Source organism: Bison bison, unplaced genomic scaffold, assembly GCF_000754665.1.
Source record: "Bison bison bison isolate TAMUID 2011002044 unplaced genomic scaffold, Bison_UMD1.0 scf7180017864531, whole genome shotgun sequence".
Classification (NCBI taxonomy): Eukaryota; Metazoa; Chordata; class Mammalia; order Artiodactyla; family Bovidae; genus Bison; species Bison bison.
In genome coordinates this window covers 9,409,294-9,430,758 of record NW_011495081.1, presented here as the reverse complement: position 1 = coordinate 9,430,758, position 21,465 = coordinate 9,409,294, and the positions used below count along the sequence as shown (strand labels likewise).

The window sequence follows — 21,465 nt, the reverse complement described above, 5'->3', positions numbered from 1 at the left end:
AAATTAATTCTATTACCACTATGGCCAAAATGGTAAATGCATCTTCACTTAGTCATCCCCAAACCCTTCCTGTGGTTTCCAAACCCCTCCTTTGGCCCCAACAGGCACAGAGAGGGCATGCTGACCTGGTTTGTGATACTTGGAGACCATCTCTTAACTTTGCCAAGTTCAGTTTACCGAAAGTCTGCCAACAGGCAATAAAGTAGGTTAAGTCAGAGTCTTTGGATGGAGTTGGGCTCCATTTCAGGCCCCACCACTTCCTACTTGTGTAGCTGGGGGACATCATTAACTTCTCAGTACCTGCCAGTACCTCACTTGTTCAAATGGGGTAAGAATTCCCCTTCATGGGTAGTAGGGAAGACTCATGAGTGTATGGTCAGTCCCTAAGTTGTGTCTGACTCTTTGCAAACCCATGGACTGTAGTTCCCACGCTCCTGTAGGCTCCTCTTTCCATGGGATTTCCCAGGCAATAATACTGGAGTGGGTTGCCATTTCCTTCTCCAGGGGATCTTCCCAACCCAGGGATCTAGCCCACATCTCCTGCATTGCAGGCAGATTGTCTACCACTGCGCCACCTGGGAAGCCCCACTGCAGGTGGTTTCTTTACCACAGAACCAGCGGGGAAACCCAGGGAAGACTAACAGATGTGCAAACCCAGGTATCCATAAGTGAACAGCAGATGGTGACTTTTGAGGCTGTTATGAGGCTGGGTTTCTGTTGTGTGTTGGAGATACAAAACCAAATCCTGCCCTCAAGAGACTCACTTGTCTCATGAAAGAGAGGCCCACAGGCAAATGAAGAAAATGGCAGAGTAAGACCTGCTTCAGGGACATGTGGACACAGTGGAAAGGTGCTCTGAGGGGAAGAAAGATCTCCGTTCAGGTGGGGGTGGGTGAGACTACTTCCTGGAGGTCAGGATCAAAGCCGTGGGTGGGGCTCCAGCTCTGGTTAATTTGCAACCACAGCTTGAATAGTGAGATTTCTTCAAAGGACAGCAGCTACCCTGCTTCCTGGACTGCTCTTCAGTCTTGCTTTAAAGGAGAGCCTTGGATTCTGAAATATTCTGGGTCCAGATACCCTCAGTTAATAGTCACTCACATTTAAAAACTGGCTGATTCATGTTGATGTATGGCAGAAACCATCACAATATTGTAATCATCATCCAATTAAAAATTAAAAAAAAACAAAAACCCGGTTAGAGTTTGGAAAACTGGAGGGGGTGAGGAAGAAAGAGATTAAGTACCTAAAGTGTGTCTGTGGGAGATGAATTAATATTCAGATAAGAATATTTTTAAGGACCTGATATATGCCAGCCACAGCCATGTACCGATTCTCTCCTTCAACCCTCACAGCAAGCCTGTGAAGGTTTGTGGTCTTTTTTTTACAGATGAGAAAGCTAAGACTAAAAGCATTTAAGCTGTGTGAGCAGGGTTGAGCAGTGGTAGAGTGGTAGAGTCAATATTAAAATTCAGATTTGTCTAATTCTCAGAGCTCATGTTCTTTCTACTGTCCTAGCTCCCAAACTATATTTTACATAGGATCCGGCTCCTTCCTTTTCCAGTGAATAGCAATTATGAAGTTGTTTATGGCTTTTTAAAAGAATGCTATTGCCAACACAGTCAAAATGGGGTGTGTATCTTATGCATAAACAGGAGAGGTGCCCTTGAGCACAAGAATCTTTCAACACATCTGTCATAGGTTGATTGTACTGATGGTCCTGGTCATTGGTCTCCTCAAAGCTACACTTTTTGTGATAGGACTTTGCAGCAATTCCCATGAAGAGGTAGAATCTGCTTCCCAGTGTCCAAATCTGGGCTCGTCTTGTGCCTTGCTTTGGTGAATAGTATAACAGTGTTAGGGTAGAGGAGAAGTTCTTGGCCTCAAGAAGTGTTGTGGGCAACTGCCCTCACCTGGAACCCTGCCAGACCTTGGAGGTGTGTGAGGAACACACACAAAGAGCCTCCAATGGTCCCCCGCATCCTAGATGAAGCCATAGTAGATCAGCCAACTTCTAGCTGACCTGTTTGCTAAGTACAACCATGAGCAGTCCAGTCATGCTCAGCTGAGCCCTGGCCAGATCCCAGAAGCACCTGGTCAATGGGTGGACTCATGAGAAATAACCAATGTTTGTTATTTTAAATTGCTCTGCTTTGGAGTGGTTTTAAAATGCCTCAGTAGTTAGCTGCTATAACTGAAAAATAACCTTTTTAATTAGAGGTCAACAAAGCCAAGGCATTTATTGCTTCCTTTATTAATCAGTATTCTAGTTTGGATTGATTGCTCCTGAGACATGCTGTACAGCGTCAGCTCAGGGTCTCCCTTTATAATCTCTTCAGGAATTCCTTTTACTTTGCTTTCTGAATCTCATATTTTCCCCTTTCTTAGTAACTCCCTTGCTTTAATGGAGTATATCCTTCAGGAGTAGCCTGGGAATGGATGACTAGGTTTGGAGATAATGCAGATATGAAATGTTTTCACTCTGCCCTTACAGTTAATTTGTGGTTTGGCTACATTCGAATTCTAGCTCGAAAACATTTCTCTTAGAATTTTTATGGCACTTGTTTCATAGTCCTCACTCAAGGTGGCTGTTGAGAAGTCTAAATCTATTCTTACTCTCAATCCTCTTTATGATATACACTTTCCTCCTCAGAAACTTATAAGACAATCTCTTTGCCTTGACTATTATAAATTTTTTAAATGAAATGTCTTATCATGTATCTGTTTTCATCCTTCGTGCTAAGCACTCAATCCTTTTAGTCTAGGTATTCATACTCTTTAATTCTGAGGAATTTTCTTGACCTACTTCTTAAATGATTCCTTCTTCATATTCTCTGTTTCTCTTTGTGTAATTCCTATTATTTGTAAGTTAGATGTTCTAGAATTTTCTCTACTTTTCTTTTCTCCTCTGTTTCCATTGCTTTGTCCTCACACTGTTATCTGGGATATTTCTTCAATTTTATTTTCCAAACTTGCTGTTGAGTTTTTTTTTTAATTTGTGCTTTCAATTTGAATTTTAAAAAGTTTCTTTTTTAGGGGTTCACTAACTGTTCCTTTTTTACCATAGTTCTTCTTTCATAGATAGAATTATCTCTTATTTTCTTACTGAGACCATTACTGATATATATTTTTAAAGTTTCCTTCTCCATGAATTGTCTCATGGGTAGGAGGGAGCCACAGCAAGCTAAGAGCCCCATGTGCCTGGAAGGGTTTGAGATCTTCGTTGTAGATTGCTTTGCTGGGCTATATATAGCCTTGAGAAGCTATCCTGTTGCTACCTTTTGGTTTGCTCTGAAGTTTATCAAATTCCCCAGGAAGACTGAGTTTTGCCTGGAGCATATTGTATATGCTTGTCCACCAGCATTCTGGGAGCCAAGTTGGAGGAAAATGTCTAGGAAGGCTGACATTCCTTACATACAGTTCCACTTTACAGAATGATACTTTTAATGTCAACTGTGTAAAAAGTTGGAGAAAGAACAGTCATTCAACTACTTAGTCTTTTAGCCATCTCCCTAATTTGAGCCCTGCCTTCTCCACCAAGGTGGAGCCCTTCTCCACCAGGGCTTCCCTGGTGGCTTAGATGGTAAAGCGTCTGCCTGCAATGCAGGAGACCCGGGTACGATCCCTGGCTTGGGAAGATCCTCTGGAGAAGGAAACGGCAACCGACTCCAGTACTCTTGCCTGGAAAATTCCATGGACAAAGGAGCCTTGTAGGCTACGGTCTGTGGGGTCGGGTCACAAAGAGTCAGACACAACTGAGCGACTTCACTTCACTTTATCCATGATGTCCAGAAACAGCTAATTCTGCTAAATCTTATGACTTTGAGAGTTCTGCTGCACAAATCTGGTTGCTTCTCAATTCCCCCCTGCTGGCTTGGGATCCAGCTTTTCCAAATTTGCTGTTATCAATGAACCATCACTTTCCAGCTTCAAATTTTTGCTGTTATTGACTCTTCCTCCATCCTCTTTGGCCCCATGGGTTTAAATCTTTTTGCAATATCTCTTCATTGTCTTTTTAGAGCCTTGCATGAGGGAAGGAAGGTGAGTATGTTTTCTCTCCTTTCTTTAACTAGAAGGCCAATGGTAGTTCTTGGCTTTTAAAGTATTAACACTTTACAATATCTCATTTAATTTTAAATGTGTGGACCACACACTTTTAATGGAAAATTATACTTTCTCCAAAAGAAGAGTTTTAAGTGCTAGAAATTAATTTAATGTTTCTTTTTAGAAAAAAATGAGTGTGAAGCTCTAGTCACCTCATAAACCTTTAGCTTTGTGCATCTAAATTACCCAAACAACCAAATCATCACAGCTCTGCCCTCCTACGCCTCCTACCCCTTTAAATCAGAGGCTCCTGAGTCCATTTCCCTTTTAACCCACTAACCCTTTTAATAGTAGCCTTTTAATATGTTCCAATAAGTGCTTCCAGCTGAGTAATATATATCATGCTTTCCTCATTATTATTGGTCCATTAAAAAATATACAAAAATCAGAGTTGAGGGTGTGCTGCAAAAAATCAAAGTATTTAACATGCCATCATGCCATCATGCATGCATGAACAGTGAGATATTCTTGGAAAAATTCAACACAAGTGGTTTATAAAAAGACATTTCTATGACAAAAGGATGAATGTTATTCTTAAGTACATTTTGCTTTCTAGAGAAATTAGTGATTTCTTTCTCCTACTCCCCTGCTGTGTACTGGTATATTGAGTGAATGGAGGCTATGAATTGATTCTAGTTGTCATGGTCTTGATGTAAAATTTCTTGAGAGGTTCTGCTAGAGAAATCTCTGCCAGGCTAGAATCTGCAAAATATGGATATGAAGGTATCTCTTGCCCCATCTTATTTTTCACCTAATGCTAATTTAAAGGAAGCCCTCAGGAGACACAAAAGATTTGTAGTTTTTCAGGAAAAATTACACCTGAAGCCCTCAGCTTTGCAAAACTATCAGCTTTGCTCTCCTAAGCTCTGCAAAATGACAAAATGCTGGCCCCTTTCTTTTACAAATAATACTCAGTTTAAGACCCAGCCTGGGTCTTAAGCAAGCTACTGGTAGGAATGGCATGGAGTTACATCCTTATTTCAAGTGGCAGGGTGTAGATTCTATTCCCTGAGCACAGGCAATGTTGCAGGGGTATTGTATCCTAGGATGAAAGTTTTAGACCTCCCCTTTCCCTTTCCTAAGAACACAGAGGTATAGCCAAGTGAGGGGTGACAACAATTATGAAAGGGAAGATTATATGTAATTCCAAAAGAGAGTAGAAACCAATCTCCTATTTCAGCCTACTTGATGGAAAAATCACTGAAGATGGTGACTGTAGCCATGAAATTAAAAGACGCTTGCTTCTCGGGAGAAAAGCAATGACAAACCTAGACAGCGTATTAAAAAGCAGAGATGTAACTTTGCCAACAAAGGTCTGTCTAGTCAAAGCTACGGTTTTTCTAGTAGTCATGTATGGACGTGAGAGCTGAATCATAAAAAGGCTGAGTGCTGAGGAATTGATGCTTTTAAACTGTGGTATTGGAGAAGACTCTTGAGAGTCCCTTGGACTGCAAGGAGATCCAACCAGTCCATCCTAAAGGAATTCAATCCTGAATATTCATTGGAAAGGCTGCTGCTGAAGCTGAATCACCAGTACTTTGGCCACCTGATGCAAAGAGCCGACTCATTAGAAAAGACCCTGATGCTGAGATAGATTGAGGGCAGGAAGAGAAGGGGACGACAGAGGATGAGATGCTTGGATAGCATCACCGACTCAATGGACATGAGTTTGAGCAAGCTCTGGGAGACGGTGAAGAACAGGGAGGCCTGGCATGCTGCAGTCCACGGGGTCCAAAGAGTCGGACACTACTGAGTTACTGAACAAAATCTCAGCCTACTTGATGGGAATGCATAGAAGGTGTGGAAAACCTTCCCTAGCTGTGAGACTTGTATGACTGTCCAGGACCCCAAAGAGAATTTAGGGTTGGTTGAGCTGGGTCTAGCTTTCTTGAATCTGCCCCTGTCGTGGTTTGTTGCATTTAAGTTAAAGAGCCTGCATGAACCTGTCTGGGTCTGAAGCAGCCCAGGAGAGCTCTGGCTAGTGGGGGTACTTGGACAACAGCAGCAGTAACAACAGAGTGGCTTGAAAATAAAAAGAACGCCAGACAGCTAACTATGGAGCTGACTGAGGATATCCCCAGAAGAGAAAGGAAACTTTCAAAGACCAGGATGGGGAGCGGGTTGTGAGCGTGGATGAGGAAGAGTCGAGTTTCCGAATGAGCAGAAAGCTGGCAACTCTCCTTTAAATACTGATATGCTCTTCCGAATCCACTCTTGGTGTAAGCCCAGCCGTGATTCACATGGGACTGTTGTTTTCCTTCTCTTCCTTCTCCTCCTCCTTCTTCATATTTGGGCTGGGAAACATTGTCAGTTGTAATCAGTGTAGGCAAATTACTTTTTCTGGGGACCTAAGGAAGCAGGTCTCAGTTTATTTTTATAGATTCAATTTTTTCTATTACCAGCAGCCTTTGGAAGTTTTAGGACCAACAGAGTCTCCTGAACTTATATATAAAGACTGCTAAGACTTGCCAAGCAGGAGAGAAAGCCATTATTCTCTTATTTGGCCATATAACTGCTTATTTGGTGATGAATCCAAGGTGGGAAGCCCTGTAACCTTTTGAGGGATTCTCCAGCCACTTAAGTCAACCCTGAGTAGTAACTGCTTTAAATGGAGACCACTGGCTTGAAAAAACATAATACAAACACGGCCATAAAAATCCTCCAACAGGATCTGCACTGCTCCCTGCCCCACTTTCCCTACTTGTGCCAGTCTGTTGGCTACTGTCTGTCCTCCTTCATTTCTATTGGCTTCTCCTTTTATTATAAAAGGTTAGAAGGCACTTCCATGTTGTTTTTGGACACCACCATGGAACATCACAAATGGTAGGTCACGCACATGTAACGTGACTTTTCACCGCCTTTCAGGGGAAAGAATAGGCAGCCATTCGTACATAAAAGCAGCTGAAGGTCCTCCTCTCACAATTTTGGTTGTAGGACAGGATAGAATGCCTTTGGAACCTCAGAAATAAAACAGTACTGTCTCCCCTGGTCCTCTGTGAGATTTGGGTGAGTGAGCCTGAGCGGGGGCTTTGTGGCTCTGAGATGAAGACTTGCAAGGAGGATCTCCTTGCCTCTTTCTGATGAGCTGTTGGGACCCAGGCTTTGCTGGTTAGGAAACTGAAAGATCACAGCACAAAGGGTTAAGGTGGAAGAAGTACAGGTGTTTATTATGAATCAGCATAAACCCCTTTATGCCTCTGACCAGGTAGGTAACCAAAAAAAAAAAAAAAAATCACTGATCAAAGGACCTCCAGGGTTTCATATTTCAAAAACACAGATAAATAGCTTACTATAGATAAATAGCTTCACCGTTTGGGTATTTCCCAGAAGCATCTGAAAATTTTCCAAGGAGTCTGTAGAAGGAGATGTGTAACCAGTACACCCCCATCCCCAACCCCACTAGAAAGAAATGCCCAGGGATTGGGCTGCTGGAAGGGCAATATGGACCCATTCAAATTTCCTACCAGGTGCCAATCCCTCTTAGCCCTGGGGATGTCCTTAGCAGGGGGCTGTTCCCTGGCAGGTGGGGTGAAGAGGAAGGTTGAGGGTCAGGAAGATGGACGTGTGGCTTTTGTTAGAAGCTGCCCATCACACACCTCAGGGAGGTGAGACGCTTCTCAGTGGGGACTAGAACAGTCCAATTCTTGCTGATTATTAACTGGGCCCTCATTTCAGAAAGCAATGCTGTTTTTATCAACTGGATCTGACTTTGAAAAATAAAACACAAAAAACTCCCAAAAAAGGAATAGAAAATTTTATGCTAAAAAAAAAAGATCCCCAATGAAACAATCAGTAGCACATTGCATCTGTGAAGTGTCCCAGCTCCCTGTAATAGTTGTGTCTCCAATGGTGGTTTATTTCCAAGGTCATGAAGTAGGTGTTACACCCCAATCTTCATATCCACATTCTGCAAGTTCCGCGTCTCATCTGCCGTCATGAACTGGTCTGGGGTCTCTGACGACCCCTTGTTCACCAAATGCACCATCTCCTGAGACTTGCTAGCTTCTCCATTGAGTCCGCTGGGCTTTCTCTCCTCCATGGTTCCATTCCCATTGTTGATCACCAGTTTTTTCTTCTGCCCACACCTAAGAATTGAAAAAAAAATTGTAAGAGAAATGGGTATGATGATTCTGTCATCATTGTCACAGTTAATGCCACCATCACTATGGTTTATGATAATCTGAGTATATTTCATCCTACTGACTTTTAACAATCAGCACTTTTCACAGCAAAGTCCTTGACCCAGTAGCCAAAGCATCACTTGTAAACTTGTTAGAAATGCAAATTCTCAGGCCTACCTCAGACATCCCGAATCAGAAAACCCGAGGAGCGGGGACCAGGGTCTGGGACTTAGCAAACCCTCACGGGCTACCTGAAGTGAGTCTGAGAATCAGTGGTCACAGCTATGGGAAGCCAGTGCTCACTGTACTTCCCCATCACAGCTAAAGAAATCTTGGGCTCGGAAAATTCCGTCACTTGCCTTAGTTTATTCAACAAGTGCTAAGAGAATTGGGATTCAAACCCTGGTGTGTCTGACTCCCAAGTGCTAACTCTCGTTCCATCATATCATGTAAGGGAAACATTTGCCTCTGTTAAACTCTGGCTGTTTCTGCAGGCTTAGATAAACCATCAACGGGACGACTGTAAATCATTCTGATTTGTGTATTCAAGAAAGTCCCGTTACTTCCTCTCCTAGTCAACACTTTGTTGGCGTTGTCAGGGTTATTATTGCAAATACCAAGAAGAATGAGGCAACGCTTTTCTAGAAGTATAGTGTTAGTGTTAGTTGCTCAGTCGTATCTGACTCTTTACAACCCCATGGACTCTAGCCCAACAGGCTCCTCTGTCCATGGAATTCTCCAGGCAAGAATGCTGGAGTGGGTTGCCATTCCCTTCTCCAACGGATCTTCCCAACCCAGGGACTGAACCCTGCATTGCAGGCAGATTCTTTACCATCTGAGCCACCAGGGAAGATATAAGGCCACACTGATTTTTCCCTTATCCTTGGCTAATTGCCATGTAACCTTAGATATGGGAAGTTTAACTATATAGGACAAGTCGTTCACTATTTAAGATTTCTTAATAACATTACTCAAATGCAGAAGGTCTTCTATAGAACAGCATGACCTTGATCTTGTTGCTGGGTCAGGGCATTGCCTTACCCCCGCCCCAGCCTGAAGCAATGCTTCCTCTTTCCTGTAACATGATCACTGCCACACATCAAGAAGTCAGATGCTGCTTAAACAAAAGCAAAGGTACAAACCCTCACAACTACAAATAGAGTGGGAGTGAAGGGAAATGTGCATTTATTGGACACTTCCTGAATGTCAGGCACTTTACATGTAATTTCATGTAATCTTTACAATAATCTCACAAAGCAGCTGTTATTCCCATTATACAGCAATGGAAACTGAGGCTCAGGGAGGTTTAGTAACTAGCTTGAGGTCACACAGCCAGTAAGAGGGACAGAGTCAATATTCAAATGTAGGCTTTTATGACCTAAAGTCTGGGCTCTGCCGCCCTTGCTTTATTCATGCTGCTAACCATCTGGAGATCTGGAACAAGTATGAAGTCGGAATTGTTCACTTTGCCGCTGGATATTTGGAGTTGTAGAGACAAAGCTTCTATTATTCATGATCGTGGGCCAATCCCTCTGGAACTTCCAAGGCCATAAACTTTAATCACTTGTTTGGGGAAGTGGAAATTATACCTCCCGAATATGAGGTTGATCCTGTATCCTCTGGCATGACTCTTGATGAGGGCAGGAGGAAGGCCACTTGACCTCTGCTGGTCCGTAGGGCTGGGCATACAGATGCAATCCACATAGACAAGAGCAGGGGCTTGGGAGGCCTGGCTTGAGGGCCTTACTATTGTGTGACCTCGGGCAACTCGCTTAACTTATCTGAGCCTCAGCTCTCTTATCTGTAACACCAGACTGTTAAGAGCACCAGCGTCACAAGACTGTGGAAATCCCTTGAAACAGAGGCTGGCACTGGATACGTGAGTTTACCACCATTCTGAACAAGGTAGAGTAAGGCAATCGAGGCCTTGGATAAGCACTTAGAACGGTGTCCAAAACACAGTGAATGTTCAAGAAGCACTTGCTGTAATTGTTAGTGTAACCAGAGCCATGTAAAATGTTTGGTTTGTTTCTTCTGCTACCTCCACTCCCCTTGGTATATTTACGATGAAGATGTTGTAAAAGGCCAAAGGTGGGTGCTGCTTGTGTTTTTTTCAGATTACCAAGGGTTATCTCATTTGTCTTTGCTTTTGCAGTTTTTTGTTTAAATTTAATTTTTTTGTAGTACAGTTGATTTACAATGCTGTGTTACTTTCTGCTGCACAGCAAAGTGATTCAGTTATACACATTCATGTGTACTAAGTCACTCCAGTCCTGTCTGACTCTTCAACCCCATGGACTGTAGCCCACCAGGCTCCTCGGTCCATGGGATTTTCCAGGCAAGAATACTGGAGTGGGCTGCCATGCCCTCCTCCAGGAGACCTTCCCAACCCACAGACTGAACCTGCATCTCTTACATCTACCTGCCTTGGCAGGTGGATTCTTTACCCCTAGCCCCTCCTGGAAAACCCTCAGTTATACACACACCACCCTTATGGCAGAAAGTGAAGAAGAACTAAAGAGCCTTGTGATGAAAGTGAAAAAGGAGAGTGAAAAAGTTGGCTTAAAGCTTAACATTCAGAAAGCAAAGATCACGGCATCTGGTCCCATCGCTTCATGACAAATAGATGGAGAAACAGTAGCAGACTTTATTTTCTGGGCTCCAAAATCACTGCAGATGGTGACTGCAGCCATGAAGTTAAAAGACACTTACTCCTTGGGAGAAAAGTTATGACCAACCTTGTGAAGTCACTTGTCAGTCATGTCGGGCTTTTTGTGACCCCATGGACTGTAGCCTATCACGCTCCTCTGTCCATGGGATTTTCCAGGCAAGAGTACTGGAGTGGGTTGCCATTTCCTTCTCCAGAGGATCTTCCCAACTCAGGGAAGATGACCAACCTAGACAGCACATTAAAAAGCAGAGACATTACTTTGCCAACAAAGGTCCATCTAGTTAAGGCTATGGTTTTTTCCAGTGGTCATTATGGATGTGAGAGTTGGACTATAAAGAAAGCTGAGCACCAAAGAATTGATGCTTTTGAACTGTGGTGTTGGAGAAGACTCTTGAGAGTCCCTTGGACTGCAAGGAGATCCAACCAGTCCATTCTGAAGGAGATCAGCCCTGGGATTTCTTTGGAGGGAATGATGCTGAAGCTGAAACTCCAATACTTTGGCCTCCTGATGCAAAGAACTGACTCGTTTGAAAAGACCCTGATGCTAGGAAAGATTGAAGTGGGGAGGAGAAGGGGATGACAGAGGATGAGATGGTTGGATGGCATCACCAACTCAATGGACATGAGTTTGAGTGAACTCTGGGAGTTGGTAATGAACAGGGAGGCCTGGGGTGCTACAGTCCATGGGGCTGCAGAGTTGGACACGACTGAGTGACTGAACTGAACTGAACTGATACACACATACATATATTCTTTTTCATGTTCTTTCCTATTATGGTTTATCACAGGATATCTAATATAGTTGCCTATGCTATAAAGTAGGACCTTGTCATTTATCCATGTTATATATAATATGGGGTTGGCCAAAAAGTTTGTTTGTTTTTCCCATAACATCTTACAGAAAAACCTGAATGACCTTTGTGGCCAACCCAATAGTTTGTATCAGATGGTCTTTGGAGAAAAGGTATCTTATTAAAGTAATTTCCATTCATCCACCAAACGGGTACTTGAGAAGTTGGATGAAACAGTGCGGGAAAGTGATTTATAATCATAAGATAAATGTTTGTGCAAGGGGCTGAGGTGGGGATTAACGTTATTACCCTAAATGAAGCTGATTTTGAAAGTGGGTAACATTAGCCCTGCAGGGTGGAGGAATGTTGTGCTTGGATTTGGTCCTGCCCCCATTTCCCTCTGGATTTATGAGTCTCTGTTTTCTGTCTGAGTTCTTTCAGGAGGGCAGGGTGATGCTCATAAATAACTCAGCCCAATATTTGGTGCTCTGGGCAATTCATAAGTACTTTTAAAAAGCAAGCTCTCATTTTTTTCTTTCTTATTAGTTACAGGAATTTAAAAAGAAACATTAGAGCTGAAGGGACTTCAGAGGTGATCCAGCTTATCTCTTTTCTGAGTCCAAGAAGTCAAGCATATCACCCAAAGCTACCCCGCTAGTTATGGCAGGAACTACAGTCTAATATTTACAACTTAGACTTTTTGACTCTAAAGGTCAGAGATCTTTACTGAACCACATCTTGCCTGTATCTCCTTTCCTCTTCAATCTCAGGCATCAGCTGAGGACGCAAGTAACCTCACAACGAGGAAGCTGTCAGTCTGAAGCCTGGGCAGGAGTGGGTGGGCAGGCTGTGTGGGGTTTAGAAGCCAGGAAATATATTCTTTAGGGCATGGAGGAGTTTATCTTAAAAGTTAAGGGGTAAGGTAACTTAACAACTGGTTTTGGGACTTCCCTGGTGGTCCAGTGGTTGGGACTCTGAGCTTCCAAAGCAGGGGTTGCAGGTACAATCCCTGGTTGGGGAACTAAGATCCCACATGTTGTTGTTTATTCGGTCAGTCGTGTCCAACTCTTTGTGACCCTGTGGACTGTAGTCCCCCAGGCTCCTCTGCTCATGGAATTTCCCAAGCAATAATACTGGAGTAGGTTGTCATTTCCAACTCCAGGGGATCTTCCCAACCCAGGAATCGAACCTGTGTTTTCAGTTTGGCAGGCGGATTCTTTACCACTGAGCCAACCGGGAAGCAAGATCCCACGTGCCATGGCCAAAAAGATAAAAATAAATAAATAATTCTATATGTAAACATCTGTATTAAGTTCATACTAATGTCATCAGTTCTAATCCATTACTACAGGGATCATTCTGGCCTCCTCCCCTTCCTTAAAAACAACATCAATAGCAAAAAAAAACAAAACAGAAAACAAGACTGATCTTACGCCTCATCTACCTGACGGTCCTGAAAGCAGAAATCTATTTTGCAGTGTGTTGGAACTTTGCCATTCCATCCAGTAGACACCAGCCATAGGATATAAACTAATTCAAATGAAATAAAATCAAAAATTCACTTCTTAATTGAACTAGCCACATTATGAGCCTCAGGAGCCATAAGTGGTTAATGGTTGTATATGAGCAAAAACATGAAACACTTCCGTCATCACAGAAAGTTCTACCAGACAGCTCTGTTGTAGAGGGCAGAAGGAGTTTGGGTGAGCTTAGATTCGAGTGAACTAGGCTGCAGCTTAAAAGAAGGAAGACATTTCTAAGTCATGGAGATTTAGGGAGGGGACACACCAGGCTGAGGGGGCATGACTGCCCTTGGGGATGTAGAGACAGGATGATTATTCCCATGACCGTGCAAGCAGGCAAAGGCCTTTTCTGCACAATCGCTACAGAAACATTCCTTAATCACTTCTCTTCTGTGAAGCTTTCTCTCTCCTCTTCACACAAATCCGATAAATTCTTTAAGGAGAAAGGCATCTAACTTCCTCTCTTCAGTCTCATCCAATATCTACCAATCCAACTGATTCCTAAAAGAGCTGTCACCTCTCACAGAGAGTGAATAAAGTTCTGATTTCCACTGGAAAGGTGCAATTCAAGGACTCTGGTTATAAAAAGAACAGCAGAAAAGGTAATAATGTGGGCTATGACAGGGACTGGGAAAGCGAGAGAAATTACAGGACCCCTAAATCAGCATCTTTAAGACGATGGAACTCACAGATCACTCCTTCACGGAAGCCCATGTTTAACTCTCCAACCTCAACTTCAGTAGTTAATGATTTTCCACATCTATCTTTTAATCCTAACTCATATAACACGGCCTGGCCCAGAGCATGTTGGCAATAAACAGTAGCTGACTCAAAGTGAACAGGCCAATACTGCCACAAAACCTCAAGATTTGTGCAGAGAAGGCATGGTACCCTTTTTGTTTTTATCTTTTCCTCCTCTGTAGTGCTGACGTCACAGATGCCCCTCAAAAGACACTTGCTGAATAAGTGAATGCCTGGTATAGGCCTCTTATTTTCAAACAAACTTTCTTTGATGAAAATAGGATTCTGTATCCCTCTAGAATGCCACGCTCCAAGTAGAAAGGCCTCTCTGCCTTTTGAGAGGATTAGAAATGGGCTGCTGGCTTTAGAATCACAGTGTATATCCCAGGGCCTCTGCAGCCGTTAATCAGTCTTTAGCTCTGTGGCAAATCTGTTTTCGATTATCAAATCAGGACATGGTAATTCAAAGCATCCGAGCAGCTACTCTCCCGGTGAGACGCTTGCTCTACCGGATCCTGTGTGTCCCTGTTTGCCCGTTGCCAGAGTGACCACTGGTATTGGGAGGAGGGAGTGGGGAAGCAAGGGGGCCTGCTTATGCTGCTGACATGATGGGAAGTGACACACGAGCTAACAAGTCACACTGCAGGGACTCCAGCTGCTCGGGGGACAGCTGAGACACTTCTCTGAGTTCTCCCCCACATTGAGAGCATCTGAGGCCAATGTTTCTCTGGCGACATGTACAGAGCTTATAGGCTGTATATGTGAGCAGAAGTGGTACATTTTAGGGCCTGGAATAAAAGGACTGATTTCCAATAACAGGAAACTCATATTTAATTGAACAAAAGTCATCTACGAAAAAAGCACAGAGGCTGAAGGAAAGTATAAAGACTCTTTGTAAGGGCTCCCTAAGTCATATTTAAATTCAACTAAAAAAAATCTCTTTCCATTTAGTCATGGGAGATTTTTAGGAGGTCTTTCAGATTTCTTTTCCTAGTTTTTGTTCCTTATGCATTGGCTAAATTTCTTTTTGTTTTACAGATAGCAAAAAGCACTTTCATTAACTTGTATGAATATAAAATGACATTATTTTATTTCCTCCAAAAAGGAAAGATACTGCATGAGCCATAAATGGCAATGGAATTAGCTGTTCCTTGGCTTTCCAAAAGCCAACAAGAAAGATTCTAGAATTTTCTCCAGGTCTTTTCCCAAATGTAGGGGGGATTTTCTGACCTGTTTGATGATCTAATGAAACAATAAATGTGGCCCACTTGGAAATAAGATTCTTTTTTGCTTTATAAGAAGAAACCTAAAGGGACATTTACAAAAAGTTTGATGTTCCTCTGCATTTTTTTTTTGGAGAAAAATTGTGCATCTTTGAGTATCTTGAAATTTAGAGCTATATTTCTGGAGTACTCCTGTGAAAGTTCATTTTCTCTGATGTTAGAATTACTGTTTTCCTTTGCTTAATTTTAAAGGCAGCGTTATTTCTAGAGGCTGGTCACAGCTCAATCAGGTATATGCAGGTATATCATTCCAAAACAACAGGCCTTGGTTGAGGGAGGGAGAGAAGAGATGTCAGATGATATGAAAACAACCCACATGCCAGTTCTAGAGAGGTGACTGTCTATTTTCAGACTTTCCATGGAAAGTCTCAGGGAACTCTTCCTAGGCCATAACCTGAATCCTTTTGCTGACAGCTTTCAGAAAGCAGAAAATAGTGTCATTACAAAAAAAAAAAAAAAAACACAAAATCACAAACCCAATGCCTGCTTTACATAAGGGTTCTAGAGGTTTCTAGGGGCCTCAGACAGGCTAAAGGGCCAATCCTTGAATCTCTATACAGCATTTTTGGGTACTGTGAAGACACTTGATAAATATTTGTTCAATGAATCAAAGTGAAAGTGTTAGTCTCTGAGTCCTGTTTGACTCTTTGTGACCAGATGGATTGTAACCCAGCAGACTCCTCTATCCACGGGACTTTCCCAGTAAGAATACTGGAGTGAGTTGCCATGCCCTCCTTCAGGGGATCTTCCTGACCCAGGGATTGAACCCAGGTCTCCTGCATTTCACCATCTCAGACTTTTCACCATCTCAGCCACCAGGGAAGCCCAATGAATCAATGAATGAATATACTATTTCATGTCTTACTGGTGAGATATTGCACAACTCTCATCACATACCCTAAAATTAAGACCCACAAAAGACCCATTTAAAAGCAGATGTCCTAAGAATCACAGTCTCCCTTCTCTAAAGAATATACCAGAGCAGAGCTTCTTAAACTGTACTGTCCACATGAGTCCCTGGGGTCTTATCAAAACACAGACTCTGATACAGGGGGCTGGGGTAGGGCTTGAGATGTAGCATTTCTGACAAGCTTCCAGGGCACAGAGGCTGCTGGTTGCAGGGGCTACACTCTGAGTAGCAAGGACATATTGCCTATGGCTTTTTTTTTTTTTTTATTGAAGTATAGTTGACTCACAATATTCTATTAGTCCCACAAATACAACATAGTAATTCAACATTTCTATAGATTACACTCCATATAAAGTTAATACAAAATATTGGCTATATTCCCTGTGTTGTGCAATGTATCATTGTGGCTTGTATTTTATACTTAGTAGTTTTATAGCCTAAGTTTAAATGATGCCCTTTCAAAGTTAAGGCCCCGAGGAGCATCGCCTTACCTTCTCCTACTGTTGACAGCAATGCAAACCGCGAGAATCAAAGCCAAGGCCAGGAGAGATGCCAAGATGATCAGCCATTCTGGTGGGAAGCCAAAGACATGCATGAGCTTGGGGAATGCACTTTATAAATTGACCTGGTCCAAACAAGAGCTAAAGTCGGCTCTACACATGGGTCCAACCAAAGGTCTAGCCAATAGCCAGCTAATAGTAGAAGAACCATTTTGCTATAGGTCTTTGTCTAACAGGCCTGTTTATCATACCTTATGATCAGTCAAGATTTCCAAGTTCCCCCAGGAGAAACACATTTCCAAAAAGCATAGAATGAACTGTAAAACCTGTAGATACCTTTGGTGCAATATCATTAAATAAATTAGAAGACTGTTCCTTAAAAGTATCATTCCTTTTCTATGTGAGAGCATTCGCATTACATTTTATTAAGGAACAAAAATGGAGGTCATATACTAGTGGGTGGCAGAAATGACATCCCTGTGGAGAGGTCAGGAGGGTCATTTGGCAAAATTTGTCAAAATCCTTCAAAATGTACAGCCTTTGATCCATCAGTTATACTTCTAAGTATACAGGACCTCAGACTTGGCTATAAAGACGTTTCTTACTGTGCTATTTATAAAAGTTGGAAACCATCTACTATTCAGCAATAAGGGGTTGGTTAAATGAATTAGGGTCCATCCGTTGTACTATGTGCTAAGATACAGAGGAAGACTAGTGAATGACACTGAAAAGCTGTGACCAGCCAGTTGGGAATGAGTTTACTAATCAGTGTGTCAAATTACATGTTTGTATAGAAATCAGATTGAAAAATAATGGAAAAGACACACATGAAAATGATTACCATGGTACTCTGGATGGTGAGGTAACAAGGGAATTATATTTTTACCCTTTTGTTCAGCAGTATTTTCGAAAATGCCTCCAATAATTACTGTATCACTTGTAAACCAATAAAATGTCACATACATGTTTTTAAAACCAAGCTGTAGTAGGATTAAAATATAACTTGACAATCTGAATAAATTCAATAGCAAAGTAGATTGTATATCCATGCAATGAACTGAAGCTGAAGGAACAAGAAAGATGGGAAGTTATTCACTGGCTATTCTTCTTGGAGAATCTTCATTTTCCTCTGATTTCCTGCTCGGTACTGCCTCAGCCTGATCCCTCCCTGGTTAGATGAGTTTGGGAAGGGAGGTTGAGTCAGGAGATGTGGAGGCTGACAGAAAGGTATCCTTTCTGTTCTTTCCCCGTGGGTCTAGCCCTAAGATGCTCCACACTCACTCTCACTAGAGCTGGGGAAAATCCTGCTGCCTGATTATAGCAACTGCATCCCACCCACCCCCTTAGTCCACTCCTCCGACTCCACATGCTCTGCTCAGGTAAGTCAAGGCAAGGGGACATAGGCCACACCACGCTCTTCCCTCTTCCTAAGGGAGGCTCAGCTTGAGATCTCTGTAGAGTGGAGAATTAAAAGAATAATTTACAACCCTAGGAAAAACCTTCCTTAATTGTAATCCCACTTTACACATGTCCAGTTTGGAGCCTAAGTCAAAGAAAGCATTGGCCTCAAATGCCTTAAACCTTGATGCTCAAGGGAGCCAGGTGGCCCAGCCCTCTCACCATATTCTGAAACCTTCTTCTCTCTGAATCAGTAAAGATTGTCCCTCGTGAAAAAGTAGTTTGGGGACCAGAGGAATATTTTCACTCCACCCAACACACATGACTCCTGTATTTCCCCATCGTCTGCAATGTGAGGAGAAAGTTACACATCCACCCTCAAACCCGGAAATATAGAGGGAACTGGCCTCAAGTTCCTGTCCCCTGGGACAGGAAGATCACTCACTTGGGGAGGGAGCTTTAGTAACTAACAAGGCACTTCTTTGGGACAGACCAGGGACAGGTCCGAACATGAGCTCAGCCAATCTATGGGACCAAAGCAGAAGGAAAGATTTCATTCTTTCTTAAGAGGCTGTGGTACGGTCATTCACCCTTTAGCTCACAAAGAAGAGCCATCAGGTTCAAGGGTAGACATGTAGGAGAATGTGCTTTCCAACTGGTCTATTCTTCCCTTCTGTGACATTCAGAGAGACCTGCTTTTAGCATTTTTTTCCTTCACAGCTCAAAACTCACCTGGAATTTGAGGTTTCCGCATAGGACCTGAGGTTGTGTTTGCCCCATGTTCTTCACTCCCACTTGAGTGTCCTAAAGAGAAAAAACAACATCTCTCAACAAAGTCTGGAACGTGTAACCAGGAGTTTCTTACTGAGCAACGCATAAGGCCAAACTCTACAGACTATATCACTGCAAAGCTATAGATGCCACCCACAGACATCCATCTTGTGTTGTATGAAAGAAACATCCCTCCAGAAAAGCTCGGTTTGATTCAGGGTAAGCTTTAGAAAAGTCGTTGTTCAACAAGAGTATGAGAATTTTCAGCAGTACAACTATGCAGTGTTTAAGAGGCTATAAATAAATCAAGACAGCCCTGGATTCAAGTCCTACCTCTGTCTCTCCCCAGTAATATCTGCTGGGACAAGTCTCAGCAGATCCCTCGCCAGGTCTGTTTTCTCACTCATAAGATGGGGGTAATAATAGAATCTGCTTTGTCATAATTTTACAGAGGTTTAAAGAGGCGAACAAGAATGGTAATTGTGTGCAGTTACTGTAATAGGGAAGAACCTTTGTTTATATTACCAGCTAATCATTAAAGAAATGCTATCTATAAGCTTAAATTATACATAGTGGCCCATCTCTGGGAACCCTGCCTTCCAGGGAATGAGCATTAAGCTAAAATATCTTGCTCTAGTTCATAGGAAGCATCCTGACAAGCCCCACCTGTGAATGACTGTAGGAAGGAAGAAATTAACAAGCCTGATGGAAACCAGGAAAAGTTTGATTTCACTTCTGTCCCTGTTAGTATAAAAGAAGCCTGAATTCTAACTCAAGCAGGATGGTTCTTTGGGACACTAGTCCACCGTCTTTGTCTGCTGGCTTTCTGAATAAAGTCACTAATCCTTGCTCCAACAACTCATCTCTTGATTTATTGGCCTGTTGTATAGCAAGCAGTACAATCTTGCACTCAGTAACATTACAATTCTCTATCTTTAATTTAAGACCTTGCTACCCTAGACCAGCAACATCACCATGGGAGCTTGCTGGTAATACACAGCCTCAGGTTTCATCCCAAACCTCAGAATCTTCATTTTAACAAGATCCCCAGGGGATTCAAATGCTTCAGGTAGTTCAAAGCAAATCTAAAAATTACGTCCAACGTCTTCAATAGTCATAAACATTAAAAAAAAAAAGGATTCAGGGTAGGGTGGGGTGGGCAATGTCCCTTCTCTTTGTGAAAAATCACCCTAAGGAGAGCGCCTGCTAATATGTCTATATTCCCAAAACATGCACTTCTTAGAAGACAACATTCTCTGCTGCTACAAAATCAAACGAGGAGACAAAGAATCCAAACTGGAGGCAAGCAGGATAAAGAATTCACAAATCAAGAACAGGAGGTTCATCACAATGAGGGAGGAATCATGTTTTAAATGAAACTTCTAAGGCATTTTGTGAAGAGACTCACCCAAATGAAAGCTTTGGTGTGTGTGTGTGTGTGTGTATGTCTGTGTGTGTGTTGTGCTTCCTCCACTGTTTCAAAACAAAATGTGAAAAATTCCCACTAAAATAAACTCTTTCCCCCTACCCAATGGGAACCCACTGCAGAATCCTGAAGGGTTCCCAGGGAAGAAAAAAAAAAAAAAAACAGGAAGTCTGTTTGGCTAATCAATAAATGAAGATGCTGTTGTTGTCATCAGTCAGTTGCTTAGTCGTGTCCGACTCTTTGTGACCCCATGAAGATGGGCAGAACTTAAATAGCCTTTTCTCAGAGTCAAATTTCTGACTGTAGATGGTGAACTCTGAAATTTTGATGGCTGTGGTTATTTTGAGTAGAATGTCTCCTGTTTATGCAATTCATTGTACTAGTTAAACTCAAAATGGAGCAAAACAAATTCTACTGGACATCTGGCTGTTTCAGCAGGCCATTTTGACAGTGTCTTCTGTCAATCAGAAGGAATCCAAGGGGCCTCCTCTAGCTGCCTCCCAGAGGCCTTGGTCATTATTGGCAGGTGTTTGCCTGAACAGGTCATGGGATACTAGCCGTCTAAACTAGAGATCTTTGCCTTGATAACCACCTAAGAGGTAAACCACTCTCGCTGGTCTGTCTCTGACTCACAGCAGCCTTTGATATTTGAACGGGAGGCCATCAATGGGTCATCATCTCTTTATTTTGATTATCATAAAATGCGCTCCCAGAAAGGAAAGATCAGGGTGTGTGTACAACCAGATGAAACCTTCCATTTGAACAACGCACACCTGCTCAGGAGGCAAACATAAGAGACTAATCCCTGCCCACCTGATTCTTACTTCAAGAAAGAGCCGGAGAAGACGAATGAGACCCAGCAGGCCTGGTCTTGCACCCTAGAGCTCTGCGAATCCAGCCGGGGTAGGGCTGGTTGGGGAAGTAAGTTCTGCAAAGAGGGATGCTTGACAATGCAGTTGGGAGGTGAGATCCAATCTGAGACATGTGTACAGGTGGCTTGCACTGTGAGGAAAAAGTCTAAACAGTGCTTCTCAAACTTGAAAGTACATACAAACTGCATAGTGGGGGCAGGGCAGGGTAGGCCTGGATAAAATGCAGTTCTTGATTCAGTGATCTGGGGAGTCCGCATTTCCAGCCAGCTCTTAGGTGATGTCCCTGCCACTGGTCCAGGGACCATGCTTGGAGTGGCTGAAATCATTTGATTTTAAAGAGCACCCCCCCAAAAAAAA

General features: G+C 42.7%; 1 protein-coding gene across 9 annotated transcripts in view; it reads right to left on the bottom strand.

Moving 5' to 3' along the window:
* Positions 1–7,241: 7,241 nt before the first annotated feature.
* The window catches only part of CD44 (CD44 molecule (Indian blood group)), an 88,688-nt gene continuing 74,464 nt past the window's right edge, over positions 7,242–21,465 (bottom strand). For all 9 annotated transcript variants that reach the window (XM_010831846.1, XM_010831847.1, XM_010831849.1 and 6 more), the window contains 3 exons: positions 18,772–18,843; positions 16,633–16,711; positions 7,242–8,186 (listed from right to left, as the gene is read on the bottom strand). In XM_010831846.1, coding sequence (XP_010830148.1) covers positions 7,982–8,186; positions 16,633–16,711; positions 18,772–18,843 — 356 coding nt within the window. In that variant the 3' untranslated portion in view covers positions 7,242–7,981. The remainder of the gene's footprint in view (positions 8,187–16,632; positions 16,712–18,771; positions 18,844–21,465) is intronic.